Source organism: Mirounga angustirostris, unplaced genomic scaffold (assembly GCF_029215605.1).
Source record: "Mirounga angustirostris isolate CCGP_5_RB_7025 unplaced genomic scaffold, mMirAng1.0.hap1 SCAF_12, whole genome shotgun sequence".
Taxonomy (NCBI): Eukaryota; Metazoa; Chordata; class Mammalia; order Carnivora; family Phocidae; genus Mirounga; species Mirounga angustirostris.
Window position 1 is genome coordinate 80,328,869 of NW_026991720.1, and position 16,998 is coordinate 80,345,866.

The 16,998-nt window shown below is 35.9% G+C and overlaps 1 protein-coding gene across 10 annotated transcripts in view; it reads left to right on the forward strand.

The window, feature by feature from the left end:
• The window catches only part of CACNA2D1 (calcium voltage-gated channel auxiliary subunit alpha2delta 1), a 507,273-nt gene that overhangs the window by 315,639 nt on the left and 174,636 nt on the right, over positions 1-16,998 (forward strand). For all 10 annotated transcript variants that reach the window (XR_010406552.1, XM_064575355.1, XM_064575347.1 and 7 more), the window contains exon 6: positions 8,794-8,923. Coding sequence is in view for 9 of the 10 variants with exons in the window: in XM_064575355.1 (XP_064431425.1) it covers positions 8,794-8,923 (130 nt within the window). In the remaining variant the exon portion in view is untranslated. The remainder of the gene's footprint in view (positions 1-8,793; positions 8,924-16,998) is intronic.

Sequence of the window (16,998 nt, forward strand, 5' to 3'; positions counted from 1 at the left end):
AATCCTTATATCAGACAAATTAGATTTAAAACCAAAGACTATAATAAGAGCTGAGGAAGGACACTATATCCTACTTAAAGGTCTATCCAACAAGAAGACCTAATAGCTGTAAATATCTATGCCCCTAACATGGGAGCAGCCAATTATATAAGCCAATTAATAACAAAAGCAAAGAAACACATCGACAACAATACAATAATAGTGGGGGACTTTAACACCCCCCTCACTGAAATGGACAGATCATCTAAGCAAAAGATCAACAAGGAAATAAAGACTTTAAATGACACACTGGGCCAACTAGACTTCACAGATACATTCAGAACATTCCATCCCAAAGCAATAGAATACACATTCTTCTCTAGTGCCCATGGAACATTCTCCAGAATAGATTGCATTCCTAGGTCACAAATCAGGTCTCAAGCGGTACCAAAAGATTGGGATCATTACCTGCATATTTTCAGACCATAATGTTTTGAAACTAGAACTCAATCACAAGAGGAAAGTCAGAAAGAACTCAAATACATGGAGGCTAAAGAGCATCCTACTAAAGAATGAATGGGTCAACCAGGAAATTAAAGAAGAATAAAAAAAATTCATGGAAACAAATGAGAAGTAGAGAGAGCCAGCAGGTGGAGGGACAGAGGGAGAGAGAGAGAGAATCCTAAGCAGGCTCCATGCTCAGCGCAGAGCCCAACATGGGGCTTGATCCCACGACCCTGAGATCATGACCTGAGCTGAAATCAAGAGTCAGACGCTTAACCGACTGTGCCATCCCAGTGCCCCCAGTTCTTTCTTTTCAGAAGTAGTGTATGGTACATATATTTAGAATTCTGTGGACATTCATTAAGTTTGGAAAAGTCACTGGCATTATGTGGGCATTTTATACTTAGGCTGTGTAAAAATTTGTAGGGTGAACAGACATGGGGACTGGATTGTTTTGAATGGTATCTTCAACCTTTTTTTGGTTTTCACATGCATTATTATTATTAAAAACTGAACTCACGTCCTGACATAAGAATATTTACTTACAAATTCTACATAAGTACTTCTGAACTAATATGTTGACATGTCTCAAAAGAGGCTTTAAGTTTAGTGAGACTTTACAAAGTATTGGTTTAAGGGACATATGACATTAAAAATCATAAGTAAAAGCATAATGGTGCTTAATGATAGTGATTTATTCATATTACCATGGGAAATATCTCGACAAGCCACATGAACACGGGGCATTATTATTAGTAGTAAATTTAATACGTGGCCATACTGTCCTTGCAGAAACGTATGAGTTTAGCTAATCATAATATGTTTCACGAAGAAACAAGAGGTTTTTGAAATGAATTCAGAGGATTTCCCCAGTTCTTCAGGTAATTAAAAAGTTATAATTCCTTAGCTTTACCCTGCAGAAAAACTATGGCCATGCATTAAATTTATAATTTAAAATTTTTCTTATTGTTATGATTCAGTAAAACAAAATTCAAATGTTATATTGAAGTCTTTACTGTGTAATTTAGACTGCGTCCTTCAACTCATGTTTCCTTTTTTTAAAATTTTTTTTTAAAGATTTTTTTTTTAATTTATTTGACAGAGAGAGAGAGAGAGCGAGAGCAGGAACACAAGCAGGGGGAGTGGGAGAGGGAGAAGCAGGCTTCCCGCAGAGCAGGGAGCCTGATGTGGGGCTCAATCCCAGGACCCTGGGATCACGACCTGAGCCAAAGGCAGACGCTTAACGACTGAGCCACCCAGGCGTCCCTCATGTTTCCTTTCTAATACTAGTCATTCAGTGGATGCTTGCCTGAGTCATAGCATCCTCAAGGTGAAAGTAGCATCGCAAACCAATTAACTTAGGAGACGCAGCAATGTTCTTACTGCCATTGTAACTGGATTCATTATTTAATATTAAGCCTGGCTTTACAACCTGACCAGAATGATTAAGGTTGGATGACGCTCAGCACATTTTTCTCTCTATTCATTATTCATTAATTGGGCATGGTCAGCTGGCAGCTACTTTGATGAATCTCCATTTCTAATTGATGCAAATGATTTACTAAAAAGGAAGCTTTTGGGGCGCCTGGGTGGCTAAGTCGGTTAAGCATCTGACTCTTGGTTTCGGCTCAGGTTATGATCTCAGGGTTGGGGGATTAAGCCCCGGGTCAGGCTCTGCACTCAGTAGGGAGTCTGCTTGAGATTATGTCTCTCCCTTTCCTTCTGCCCATCCCTCTCTCTCTCTCTCAAATAAATAAATAAATCTTTAAAAAAAAAAAAAGCTTTCCTCTGTAGGGGCAGAACAGGTGCCAGCCTTAACTAATGGAGCATCAGAATGCTTAGATAACAAGGATGAACTAGTGGTTACACAGGCAACCTTGCTATTTAATCCATGAAGTTGATACCAACATGCCGATATACTAGACTTTTCAGATTTAGTGACCAAGAAAGTCTGTTTTAAATGTAATATATGCATGCTAATTATATTGGATGAGAATGCCATGCCCAAAGGCATATTATATATCCAAGATTTTATTTGATACTGGGAATACCAGTAAAACTAAAAAACTAAAAATAAAAAAAATAAAATCTAAAATCAATTATAGCTACATTGTCAAAGTTGCGTACCTCTGTTGAAACAATATCTATAAAACAGTTGTGAGAAAGAAAAGGATGTGTTTAGAGGCAGAAATTTGAAAGTACATATAGAGAATTGTACACCAGACTATAGTCTCTAGTTATGAAAGAATTTGGATCGTTACACAAGGACTCCTTTATTTAACTCTTTGTTTTCACTAGGGAGATGGAAACACCAATTGTGATACTTCTATAGAGAGTCTCAGTGAACCATTCTTCCTCTTTCTCCACTGTTATGGAACACAAAAAATAACAGAGAGCAGGGGAGTTAAACTTAGCTATAGTGTGATTGTGAACAGAGTTTCTAGATGAGCATGTGCAGTCTGAATTGTGACAAAGTGATTAAGATACGTTCTATTGCAATTTAGGTAAAATATGTAAACTTTTAATTTCTGAACATTTTGCTATCAGAATTTTTTTTATGTTTTAAGTTAACATGGCAAATGTAACAAAACATTAAAAACAAATATTTTAGTATAAATACCAATTCTAAGAATGTTTCATTTGAGGTAAATATATTAAATATGCAAGAGCCTTTTGTATCTGTCACAGAAATATCATTTTGACTTTCCAAATTAAATTTGCTAATATGTACTACTTGTAGAATTAAATGGCCTACCCATCCAACACTGGCCTGTACTTTGGTCTCTGCATGATCTAATCTATTATTTAATAACTGAAATTATATTGAGATGAATAGTATGAGAAACATACTTCTCATGTTTCACTTATGTGTTCTAATAAATGCATTGGAGTACATTTTAGAATAGATCTGCTCAGTTTCTCTGTATACTTTAATATAGGGTAGTCTGGAGAATTCAAAAGATATTTTGGGGGGAAAATGTTGGCAAGAGATATGCTTATTTTTTCTCCTGTGTATTCTGGTAAATAGGAAGTCTTTATTCCAGGAGGATTATTTATTTGAAATTTTTAGTTAACATATTAAACGATATATGTTAAGAAGTTTTTCTGCTAATTCCTCTTCTCACTTTTTTTTGGTATCTAATATTTGCTGTATTTTCATTATTCTGTATAATGCCATAATATATCAAGATGGGCAAAGACATAACTTATGAGCGTATCATTGTAAGTTACAATAATTTCATATGTTTAAGGAAATAAATGAGTTACATTTAGAAAGTCTAGTATTTTCGTGGAATTATTTCAGTGTATGGAGACTATAATAGGGAGAACCATGGAGACCAGCCATATTATTTTTTTCTTTATATACTTATCAAGTGTGCATTAATACTTGTCCTGATATATGATTATACAAGTTGAGAAGTACACTAATATTTTTTTTATTTTTTGAAAACTACATTATTGTTTTAAAGTTATTCCTGAAAGCTCTTTAGATGGTGATTTACAAGTGCAAGAATCTCCATAAAATGTATTTAAACTTATGATTTTTAAGTATGAGAGGATTCAGAGGAAACATAAGCAACGTTTACCTTAGTAAGATAATCATACAATACTTAATAGCACTCTACAAAGGGCTTAAAACAAAAATTAATGCATTTTTCTTCCAAATACATGTTCATTGTATTATTGGAAAAAAGAAAACCCAAACATGAAACATCTAGTTTCATGTGGGATCGAGCCCCACATCAGGCTCATAACTACAAAACCCGCCATAGTGTTTATACCGTTTGCTCTATACTCATCCGTTCATTTTTCCCTCTACCTCTCTTTTTCTCAAAATAGTAGGCCTTGGGGCACCTGGGTGGCTCAGTGGGTTAAGCGTCTGTCTCCAGCTCAGGTCATGAGCCCAGGATCCTGGGATTGAGCCCCTCTCATCAGGCTCCCTGCTCAGGGGAGAGCCTGCTTCTCCCTTTCCCTCTGCCTGCCAGTCCCCCTGCTCGTGCTTGCTCTCTTTCTCTCTCAAATAAAAATAATAGGCCTTTTTTTCCTTCTTTTTGCTTAGCATTTCCTTTTTATGCTTAAAGTCATTTTTAAACAGTTTATATATACACTCCCAATGTAATTACTCTTTTATATTACTTAATAACACCCAGTTGTATCTGTGATAATTGTGACATTTTGCTATTGTTGAACATTTAACTTGTTTCCAGATTTAGATATTAAATGGCATTTCTATAAACATAATATCAATAAATCCTTCTCTCCTCCAGTCTGCCAACAAATATGTCTCAAGTGACTGAATGAGTGAAATACTTGCACATATCCACATAGTCCTACCCTAATACACACATGTACTTCATTATCTGTCTATTATCTATCTGATCCTTCTACTCTTCAAATATGTCTAGTAAAATTGGCTAGAAATAGATGCAAGTGGAATTTCTGGGAAAGATAGGCTTATGAAAAGTAATGTGTTATTTTCTAAAATTATAGAAACGGGACCATAATTTTTTTCAGACCTGAAAATGACTGTGGGTTCTTTAGCTTGAGGGTTTTTTAATTTAAGATGGGAGAGAATATTAGAATCAACTGAGAGATTCTTTCAAAGGACAGCCTCCTCATTGGGATCATGTCTTCATTGATGGGGCCCGAGGTTCCCCAGGTGATTCTGATTAGGCCCATGCGCTAAAGACACCACCTGTAGCCTTACATCATTGATTTATAAGTCAGAAAACTGAAGGCCAAGGAATGGTGAGTGGCTCAAGTCTGAGAGGTTATTAATGCAACAGAGTAGAGCCAAATTTTTTGACCACCACGCTTTTCACTTGGCTTTTCTATGGAATTTTGTAAGTATGTTCTTTGTAAGATGTATTGAATGGAAAAAAATCCCAGGGTCCCATAAGTTTGAGAATGCTGGGTCAAATTCTTGAGTGAGTCCTGTCTCGGAGCCTTTGATATGCCAGTGTGGTTTGTTATTCTCTTAATGGAATAGCTTTTCCCCAACTTAAGTCAGTGTGGCACTAACCCCTAGAGTATCTTGAGGGATTGTTGTCTTTTGAAACAACTTTTTTTTTTTTAAAGACATTTTATTTTAGAGCGAGAGAGAGAGCACGCGCGAGGGAAAGCGGGCTAGGGCATGAGCAGGGGGAGGGGCAGAGAAGAGGGAGATTGAGAATCTCAAGCAGATAGGGTTGGGATGGGGGTGGGGGCACCTTGATCTAAGATCATGACCAGAACTGAAACCAAGAGTTGGACGCTCAACCGACTGAGCCACTCAGGCGCCACTCTTTTGAAAACATCTTTTGGTACGTATTCCTCACCATATTACCGTTTTTGTGCTTCTAGTCACAAATCATAGAACTGAGGGTAAAAAAGTAGGTGTTCATTAATCTGCTAAGTAGTGATCAACCCAAATTTTTTCATGAGTAGGTCCAAATATAAACATGTGACTAATTTCAACTGTTGATTTTTTAAAGCAGTGGACCCCCAGTTTTAGCGAGTACCAGATCCCCGGGAAGGCTTCTTACCCTGCAGACCGCTCAGCCCTTCCCGGGGTGTTTCTGACTGAGTCTGTCTGGGGTTGGAGACTGAGAGCCCACATTTGAAAAATTTCAGTGCCGCTGCTTCTCCAAGGTCCATACTTCGAGAAACCATTGTTTTAAAATAAATGTTGAGGGGCGCCTGGGTGGCTGAGTTGTTAAGCATCTGCCTTCGGCACAAGTCATGATCCCAGGGTCCTGGGATCGAGCCCCGCATCGGGCTCCCTGCTCCACGGGAAGCCTGCTTCTCCCTCTCCCACTCCCCCTGCTTGTGTTCCCTCTTTCACTGTGTCTCTCTCTGTCAAAGAAAAAAAATCTTCAAAAAAAAAAATTGAGATTTTCAGAATATTTTCAGCTGAGAAAAATAGGGGCATCGTTCGTAGTTGGTGTCCTCTTTACATTCATCTTACTACTGGAAGTCGTTGTTTTAATGTGCCCCTTTCCTTATTCAAGTCAGTAGTGCTCAGGAACAGACAGTGGTGAGTTTTTTAAATGTGTTAAAATCCATGGTTGAATCCACGGCCGAATCCCAGTTTATCATTTTCATTCTTTATTAAATAACCATTGAATGTTAGGTTCAGAATTGCTTTTGCTCTCTGATTCCTATTTTCCTTATACCTCTTCTCTCTCCTTTCTTCATGCTCTGCTTGCATGCTGGTACACACACACACACACACACACACACACACACACACACACCCCAAACTTTCTTTTAGAAAAGAGTATGATTAGTGATTCCTGTGTTAAGATATATTTTCCAAATTTTGGACTTGAAACACTACTCTTTGGTTATATATTCAGTTTCCTTCTGGGATAACTATTAGATATTCATGACTTTCATATGAAAAAAAAATCAGTGATCGGTTTTCAAGTATTTTTGTCCATGACCAATTTTACAGTCCACATCACAGTCTCATGTGCACATATATACACATACACACAGTCCTATCTGAAACACAAGTTTCACAAAATAGCTCTTCAGCTTAATATATAGAGTGTACTTTTATATATTTCTAAATACGTTTCACTTAGGGACGCCTGGGTGGCTCAGTCGTTAAGCGTCTGCCTTCGGCTCAGGTCATGATCCCAGGGTCTTGGGATCGAGCCCCGCATCGGGCTCCCTGCTCGGCGGGAAGCCTGCTTCTCCCTCTCCCACTCCCCCTGCTTGTGTTCCCTCTCTCTCTAACAAATAAATAAAGTCTTAATTTAAAAAAAAATATGTTTCACTTAAATAATTTGGTCATAACCAAGTTTAGTATTTCATTTAAAGAATAATTCGGTTTATAAGTACCTATAAAATTGATTTCATTTTCTGATTATAGGTTGGATTTGCAGCTTTGGAAGCCATTGTTTTTGTTTTTTCATTTAAGGCCATGTTGTTCTTATCTATGTCTAAATATTTCCAATGTTGCAGTTTCCCAGGAAAAAATAAATACACACACACACGTGTCCTAATATCTCAGGATAATAATGTGTTATTTGGTCATTTACGTTTTTCAGGGCTGTATGTGGACAGTCGCACACGTCAGTTCTTTGCAAACCTGCTGATTTTATGTTGTTGGCAGTGTCTTCCAGCCTTCTTGGGAAATTTTCTGGTTGTCCAGTTACGTCTTTTCTCTTGTTTATCACTTGCATCACTGTCGTGTGCTGCCAAAAAGAGTCAAATGTGATTTGTTTTTCAGTTTGGTTTTGAGGCGATTACCTTTGGAATATGGAAAACAGTCTCCAACATTGAGTTGAAAATATAGATCTGAACTTAATTTTTTTAAAAAAGGGCAGAGTTTAAAACTGAATTTGAACTAAAAAAAAAAAATTTAACATAATTAGTCAAAACAACGACGAAAAGGTTACAGAGCTGCGTTTTGGATCAATGGATGTGATTCTCAGTTTCCTGCCAGGGGAGAGCAATAAAGTAATTCGGTATCAAAAGCCTGGTTTCAATAGATAGAAAATTAATTCTCAACCTTAAACTCCTGTGGGCTTTTCTTGAATCTTGAATCATTATTGATTAGACCTTACCTCCTACCTCAGGAGACAAAATGGTTGCAGTTAGGATTTAATAGTGTTTAGTTACAAAAGATCTTTTCTAGTATACTTTATTTTTAAAACAAAAATTGGTACAACTGGAAAACCTGCAAAAAGCAAGGGATCATGATATAAAATAATCCTTTATTGCTATCTTTTTGCAGTCATGTTTACCATAAATTGTCAAACCAAGAATTATCCTCAACCACATAATAAAAACTTAGTAGCATAGATAGTGAAATTTATATTGAGGGATAATTTTAATTCAATTGTGTTTAACGTAATTTATCCTGTTCTATAAATGTACATTTTAATAAGTACTGCACATGAAAAAGCTCTGGTCCCGTCAGGATGATCCTGAGTGACTCCAACACTGAAGAAATGAGAAGTTCGATTTTAATGTGAACAATAGAAAGATAACGCTAATTCTGACACCTGAATGTTATTTGTGTATCTCATATTTTTTTTACAATATTTTTTCAATATGGCTTCTTTTTGTCTCTGATGTATTTAGTATATAACATGTTAGTTTCAGGTATACAACACAACTATTGATATTTCTATATATCGGAAAACAAGTACCACAGTAAGTCTTGATGTCATCATGGTACTATATTTTTAAATATTCTTATAGATATGTTTTTTTTTTTTCGAAGACCATGCACTTGTCAAATGAAGACAAGAATGTGACAGTATCTGTTATCTCAAGTTGTAATATTATTTTTCTTGTCTATCTTTTCTGATACAGCCTGAAAAAAATGAGAGTGAGCCAGGCAGCCAGAGGATAAAACCTGTTTTTATTGAGGATGCTAATTTTGGACGACAGATATCCTATCAACATGCCGCAGTCCATATTCCCACGGACATCTATGAGGGCTGTAAGTAAAAGAATTTAAACAGCTGTTGGAATACCATGCTCTTGTCTGTCTTTTATATCTCAGATTTGGGGAAGAAAAAGACAAAAATGGGATACAGTTTCGTTTACATATCATTTAAGAGTCTGTGGTCAACTCTGTATAAAAGAAGAAATCTGATTTTTATGAGCAGTTGATGTTCTTATAGCCTCACTATGTGAATATTTGCAGGAGAGTCTGCATCCATTGGAGATGTCCTTCTATTATTGAGTAAAAAAATCTGCCTTCCCTATTGCCATCGAAACTGAAAATTAATAGATAGACTTTTAAAAAATCACAATTACATAGCACAAGTGCACACAAATGCAAATAGACAAACTGTAAAGGCAGAGAGCGATATATTTTAGACTGCAGTTTTCAGTCCCATCTTAGGGTTTTCTGTATGTGTCTGCCTGTCTTACCCTCGGATATAGATAAAAAATACCTGCCTCCCCATATGTTATGGGCTCAAGATAAATGCTGGGAAAGACTAAAGAAATAGAGAACCACTGAGTGGAAGACTTGCTGGAGAAGGCTTCACTGAGAGAAAGGGAGGGGAATAAGTTCCTTAGGACGGTATAGGGCAGGGAGATTTTACCAGTGGAGTGACAGAGATACCCTATATATTAGTAAGGGTAGAGCCTGAGAATCTGACTAGGATAATCTATTATCTATGAGGACTACCCAAGGCCCAGAAAGCAGGGTCTTTGTTCAGTCGTAGCTCTTGGCTCCTATGTTCACCATTCTCTAACCAATTTCTACTCTGCCTTCTTGCCTAAGTAATTAGTAATAAGAAAGGACCATTTGAGATTTTTAAAAGTACTTTTCTTATATTCCCCTTAATTAGAGAGGCTGTAGAGTGAATTGGGTGTCTAGAACTGCCTGGGTTCTGGAGCCAGATGGCCTGAGTTCAAAGCTAAATTTTTGCAGTTTTTTTTTTTTTAATTTTATTTATTTGAGAGACAGCACCAGGTGGGGCAGTGGGCACAGGGAGAGGGAGGAACAGACTCCCTGCTGAGCAGGGAGCCTGAAGTGGGGTTTGATCCCGGGACCCCAGGATCATGACCTGAGCTGAAAGCAGACGCTTAAGCGACTGAACCACTCAGGTGCCCCTTTGCAATATTTTTTTCTTTTTTAAAAAGATTTTATTTATTTATTTGACAGAGAAAGAGAGAGCCCACACAAGCAGGGGGAGTGAGAGGGAGAGGGAGAAGTAGGCTCCCCGCTGAGCAGGGAGCCCGATGCGGGGCTCGATCCCGGGACCCTGGGATCATGACCTGAGCCGAAGGTAGACGCTTAGGGACTGAGCCACCCAGGCACCCCTGCAGTATTTTTTTCTTAAGCAAATCCTTTAAATTTCTGGGCAAGTGTTTTCTCACCTGTAAAATGGGGATAAGATTACTCAACTAAAAGATGAGCGAGGATAAAGTAAGTTAATATACTTATTTTCCAGCCTAGTAGTAGGTGCTATTTAAATGTTTTTTGTTACTGTTAATTACAGTTCAAGTTTATTTAAGCACAGGGGACTAAGTACAGGGACTAATAATATAAATTATCATTTATATTTTGGATTCACTGAGATTGTTTAAAAGGGAATTTGAAATGCATATGTAATTCTTTTCATAACAGATTTCCTCTTGATCAAATTATTGTATTCTGTTTTTAATTTTAAAAAAGTACATAATGTTTTCTTCCTACCAATTCTTTTAAGATATTAAATGTATGATTTTTCTTTATTGATAAACGAAACAAAATGATGTATATGGGTAGTTTCTGTTGTTACATGAGAATTAAACGTAATTAGACTTCTTTACTGTTTATTCCAGGTTCTTCTAGGAATTACTTGGGATTTGGGTTCAGATTTCTTTTTTAAACTTTGATCATGGTGTACTGTTTAAAAGAACTATCTTGATATTTGCAATTACATTTTGTAACTGTTAAAACTATTCAGACAATATAAGCTGTATGATTATTTCTAATTTTTTTTTAAGTTTTCATCCACCTTCATTTCAAATTTTTTTTATCACCAATTGTTTTTTGGGTATGCCAACAAAATAATCTTACTACGTTTAAATTATATCTTCCTATTGAATTCACATTAGAAGAACACACTGGCTGGATATGGAAGCTTTGAGTCACAATAATTTTTTGTCAGTACTCTGTGGATTTCCTGGCACTGTTTTTTTGTTTGTTTGTTTTTTTGTTTTTGTTCTTGTTTTTTTTTTTTGGTCCTGTATTACTATGTTGAAGAAACTTGAGGCCAACTTCAGTGTTTTCAATTTGTTAGAAAGCTGTCATTATTGTGTTGCTGTTTTGTTGCCTCATATTTGGAGATTTTTTTTCCTTACTCCTGAAAATCAGTATCATTATCAAGAAGATACTCAAGTCACTGATTTTTTTTTTTTTTAATCTGTGGAACACTTTATATATATTTGCATGTTCTTGGGGAGGCAGTCTGTCTAGAATCAGTAGTCAAGATAGATTCTCTGAGCAAGTCCGTAGATTATTGTTTGTCATTCCCAAAGAAAAGAAAAAGAATAAGTTTAAGTGTATTGCGGTTTTAATCTGCTTGCTTGTGGATGTAGAGGTTTGGGGAAGTTGGGATGGGTGTTTTGAAGAGCTTTGTCTTTGTGCCGATTCTGCCCACTTCTCCCCACCTTTGATAGGATAGAAAGAGCCAGTGGGTCACAGCGCTGTTCTTTGCTGGACATGGGGCCCTTCACTGACGAAACTTGGGAAAGAGGAGGGTTTGCACGTACTTACTGATTTGTATGGCACATGAGGTGTCTCTCTAAGGCCAGGAGCTTACTTCCTGGTCTGGATGGCACATGAGACACCATTTCAGTCCCAGTATGGTATAAAGACTCCATTACCTTGCTGGCCCACTCAGCCCAGTTCTTTCCCTTCAGGTATACAAAATAATGAGGCTCTTCATAGTTTCTCTCATTCACGTTCCTACGGAACAGTAAATCTTTTTTTCCTCTCTGTAGAAAAATTTCCTTGTGGTTCAGGCAATCTATTAGGGATTGTCAAGAAATCCTCAAATTTTTCATTCAGTTCTCAAGGAAGGATATGGATATTTTACACATTTTAAAAGGTTTTTTTCCCCTCTAAAAAGTGTATACCATTATGGCAAATTTTAATATAGCATACATATTTAACATAGGAAATGAAAGTGTCCAGCAATAGCAACTCCTGAAGCTAACCATGATTAACAGTTTGGGGCCATAATCCTGTAGAATAACTTTAAATGCAGGAACTAACGTCCAAATGAGATATTTCACACTGCTTTTCAACTTGCCTTTTCCTGAACTTAGAGATTCTTGTTAGAGTATTAGAAGGCTGCAAATGGGAGAAAGATTTCTCCTCAGGAGTAGGTTACCCAGAAAAAAATAAGGTGATTGTGCTTAGTTTCTCAATGACATGTTTGAGAAATCAGTGAAAAAAGGGATTTCTCATTTTTTCCATAGACAATTAGTGCCTAATTTACCAGTCTAGTAAATTACCTTGTGCATACCTTTTGTGAACAAGGGTCAGAAGACCCCACAATTCCTTTGGCCTGGTTAATTAATAACACCATTTTTTTTTGAATTAGTAGTTGCTTGACTCCATGCTAACCTTTTTTAATGTAGTATCTCCTTTATTTACTGTAACATTGTTTAAGTAATTTTGAAGAAGGGAAAACTGAAGCAGTCTTTAAGGAAAGGCCGTATTATTAAGAGATGGGGTCAGAATTCAAATAAAGTCTAATTCCAATCTTTATATTTTTAATCACTATAATAAATGAAATTCTTGGTATTTTAGAGTTAATTTTAACTCTTATGTTATTTGGGAGACAGAATTGTCCACTGGAATTAGTAAGATAATGTGTTCTACGTGATAATCTTTATTTTCTTACTTTTTTTCCTTTCCCTCTGTTTGATTTTTTTTTTTTTCCTTTTCAGTTGAAATCATACATAGTTAAAGTCTTCATCTGTTATATGCTGGAACAGACATGAAAATAGACACAAAGTGAACCTAAACATAATTTAAAAAATAATAATTGCGACATGGTATACATAGGTTTTTTTTATTATATTTCAAAAGTTTCGAATTTTATAAATGTTGTTCTTTCCAATTTAGAGTAAACTATGTGTACACATCTGCAGAAGATGATCTTAATAGTCTCAGGGAATAAAAAATACTTTGATTTTGAAAATGAGATAAAATATTTAAATAGGTGTTTTCAGAAGTCTAAGGCATACTTGGGAACGTGTCTTAATTAAAAAAAAGAGAAAGCTCTGTCTTGGATTATTTATTTAGTCTCATTTATCTTAATAGTGGCTTCTCCCCCTTTGCTGAAATCTCATCAGTAAGACTCTGACCTCTCTGGCCTCTACTCTTTTAAAATTCATATTCCATGTTATGCGCTTTGTGAGTAAATGACACAGGAGTAAAATCAGAAATGTCAAGAAGATCTTGAAATTTAATGATTACCGGTATTCTTCATGAAGTTCTTCGGAATATATCAGATTTACAGGATTGTTCTGGGTTTCCGAATTTAATAAATGTGAAAGCTTCCTTTAATTGAAGGCTTAACTGAAGGAAACAGCCTGTTCTTTCTCTAAGACGGTTGTGTGACTATATTCTCATAAGGAATCTCATGTTCTAATTTCTTAGAGGCAATTACTTCTTAAAGTTCCAAGAATTGAAATGGGATTATCTTTGCTCATTGATATATTTAAAGTTTTAGAGTAGTACATTTAATTAGAGCCATATCTGAAAGTGTTCATTTTTGAGAATTTCACTGGTTCAAAAGAATCTCAGTAATAAGGGAAAATAGTAACTCCAAATTACATAACATTTTCAGGTATTCAATACTTTTGTCCTTATACTTACATTATAATGTAAGCAAGACAATTATTTCCATTTTAGAAATTGAAAAATGAACTTTTATCTTAAGGGAGTATTCATTTTGATAAAGGAAGACAGAATTTTCAGGAATTGTCTTTTAAAGTCTCACTTGCTTTACTAACAATACTTCTTATAAATTGAACTACTTAAAATTACTAATACTGCAATTGCAATTTAACTTGCTGTTGATTTATTTTGTCTTTATAGCTACAGTATCTCAAATGATATCAGTATAAAAAATAAAGGAAAAAGCTGCCCTACCTTTGCTGACAATTGTATAGATAGCTTTCCAGTCTTTATAAATTTTAACAACAAATCTGTTTCAAGAGATAGACATCACTTATAGAGTGCTAATTAATAGTTTACATTGGTTTTAAACAACACATTTTGTTATTCCAACAAGTAACAATGTGGGTAATATCTCTTTTATAGTTTTAAGAAAGTTAATATTTTAGTTGATTGGCATCCTCAAAATAAGGCTGTCTGACTTTACAGCTTCAATAGTTGTAAAGATAGATGATAACTCTTTCAAAAAAATATTTGGTGCTCTTGGGCAAAAGGCTGGATTCACAAGTCTGTCATTTTTTTTTCAACAAAGCATAGTCCATGTGAAAAGATTTCACTGGATTGATGTTACTTTATATTATTGCTTCACCAAATACATTTTGTAAGAAGAAACTTTACATAATATTAGTAAAATACTTTCAGCGTATAGTCTTAGTTTTTAAATTGTAATTAACTTAGAAATAAAGTTTGTCCCGTATGTCTTTTCTTTAATGAACTGAAATTAAAGAGTAAAATTGTGAGCTCTTGGATAAGTGATTTGAAGGAAATGCAACCATGGAGAATAGGATTATTTGATGTAACTTAGAATAATTAATATGAATAAGGTAGATTACTTTAGACGTAACTGGTTTGGTTATAACCAAAGTAGACTTTGTAAAAAGTTAACAAAAAAGGACAAGAGCTATCAACTATAGAGCTAAATTGTTTTGTCACTTAGTGTTTGGTTTTGAAATATGCATTCTCTTCTTTTGACTATAGTGATTGTTGATACATTTTAATTTCAGTTATCTCATGAGTATATATCTTTCATCTGTATTTGGCATATTTAACAAATATTTTGAATTATTTATGGGATAGCTCAGAAAAAAAAAACCTGTAGACAAAAATCACAGTTGTGCTCTGTTCTCAAAGTACCAAATAATATATATTTATATGTGCTAAGAAAAATAACACTTTTATAATATAGCAGTATTATAGGTTTGAGGTAAAATGTTATTAACTATCTTGTATTAGGGTAGAGATCTAGGAAAGTTCACAATAAGATAACCTGGACCACATTAGTTTTATGAAACATGGTATTATTGAATTACTTCAAAAGCAGCCAATAATTAAGTGAAAGTTTACTAATTTGAGATTAGTTTCAGATATGTTCAATATGTATCATGAGTAGAAAAATTACAAAATACTCTCTTTATTTTGCCTGTAGTGGATGGAAATGGAACATAAAATGAACAAATAAAGAATAGAATGGGCTACATGATAGAATGATAAATGTTCTATATAAAAATAGGGCAAGGGGCGCCTGGGTGGCTCAGTCGTTAAGCGTCTGCCTTCGGCTCAGGTCATGATCCCAGGGTCCTGGGATCGAGTCCCACATCGGGCTCCCTGCTCGGCAGGAAGCCTGCTTCTCCCTCTCCCCCTCCCCCTGCTTGCATTCCTGTTCTCGCTGTCTCTCTCTCTGTCAAATAAATAAATAAAATCTTTTAAAAAATAAATAAATAAATAAAAATAGGGCAGGGCTATAGGTAGTTGCTGGGTTAGGAGTGGGGAGTTGGTATTTTAAAATAGATAAAGGAGGGCCTTGAGGATTGGGTAGCAGAGGCCTTGCCATATATAGCCTAATGGATAATTGCAAAGGCTTTGATTTTTACTGATACTGTTCTAGTTCAGTATGCTTTAACAAAATACCATAGACTGAGTGGCTTAAACAGTAGGTATTATTTATTACGGTTCTGGAGGCTGTGAAGTCCAAGATCAAGGTGCTGGTGGATTTGGTTCCTAGTGAGGGTTCTCTGTCTGGTGTGCAGATGGCCACCATCTTGCTCTGTGCTCGAATGACCTTCTCTTCATACATGTGGAGAGAGAGAGTGCGCGTGAGAGAGCTCTGCTCCCTTCCTCTTCTTATGGGGACCCTAATCTTACTATGGAGGTTCTATCTTCATGAAATCCTCTATCTCTCATGACTTCCCAAAGGCCCCATTCTAATGCTGTCTCATGGGGATTAGGGCTTCCATCTAGGAATTTTGGGAGGACACAAACATAGAAGCTGCGTGGAGGTAAGGAAGGTAAAATGAGCTGATAAGGTTGGGGCCCGAATCTTGTAGGATTGGTGGCCTTATAAGAAGAGGTTTTTATATGTACTCACACAGAGAAAAGATCATGTGAGGACATAAGAAGACAGCTGTCTACAAGCCCAGAAAGAATGCTATCACAGGAATTCAAAAAGGCAATCACCTTGATCTTTGATTTCTCAGCCCCAGAACTGTGAGAAAATAAATTTCTCATTTAAGCCACCCAGTCAATGGTATTTTGTTATGGCAGTCAGAGCTGACAAAAATGCAAATTTATTTCCTGAGGAAAAAAATGCTGTAGTTTTTAACTCAGGGTTTAAAAGAATAAAAAACAAGGTATGAAAAAATTCTGTTGTATATTTCATACTTTGTACTGAAATACAATAGTTGAGAAATATTTGGCTGCTATATTTGGATTTACAAGCCCCCCCCCCTGTTTTTTTTCATTTTAATTCAGAATCGTGATTTCTGTGCTTGCCCTTGAAGCATTGTGCCCTGGAAACCAATTAATGTTCACCAAACTCAATAGATGAGTAGATCTGATGGGACTGACAGTGAATTTGCAATTCTAACCCTCTGTAGTAATGATTAGATTGATCACTTTCGTGGAGAATTCCCTAAGTTAATTTAGTGGATATGTAGGCTTTGCAGATATAGAGACTGAAATTTATAGTTACTGAAGTGTGGTTTTGTTTGATTTTTGTTTTGTCACATTTAAAAGAGGGCAGAAGACTGTTCTAAGAACCTGATTGTCTGGTCATTCGATCATGGAGCCCAGTATCCAGGATGGTGCTGACAAATTGTTTACCG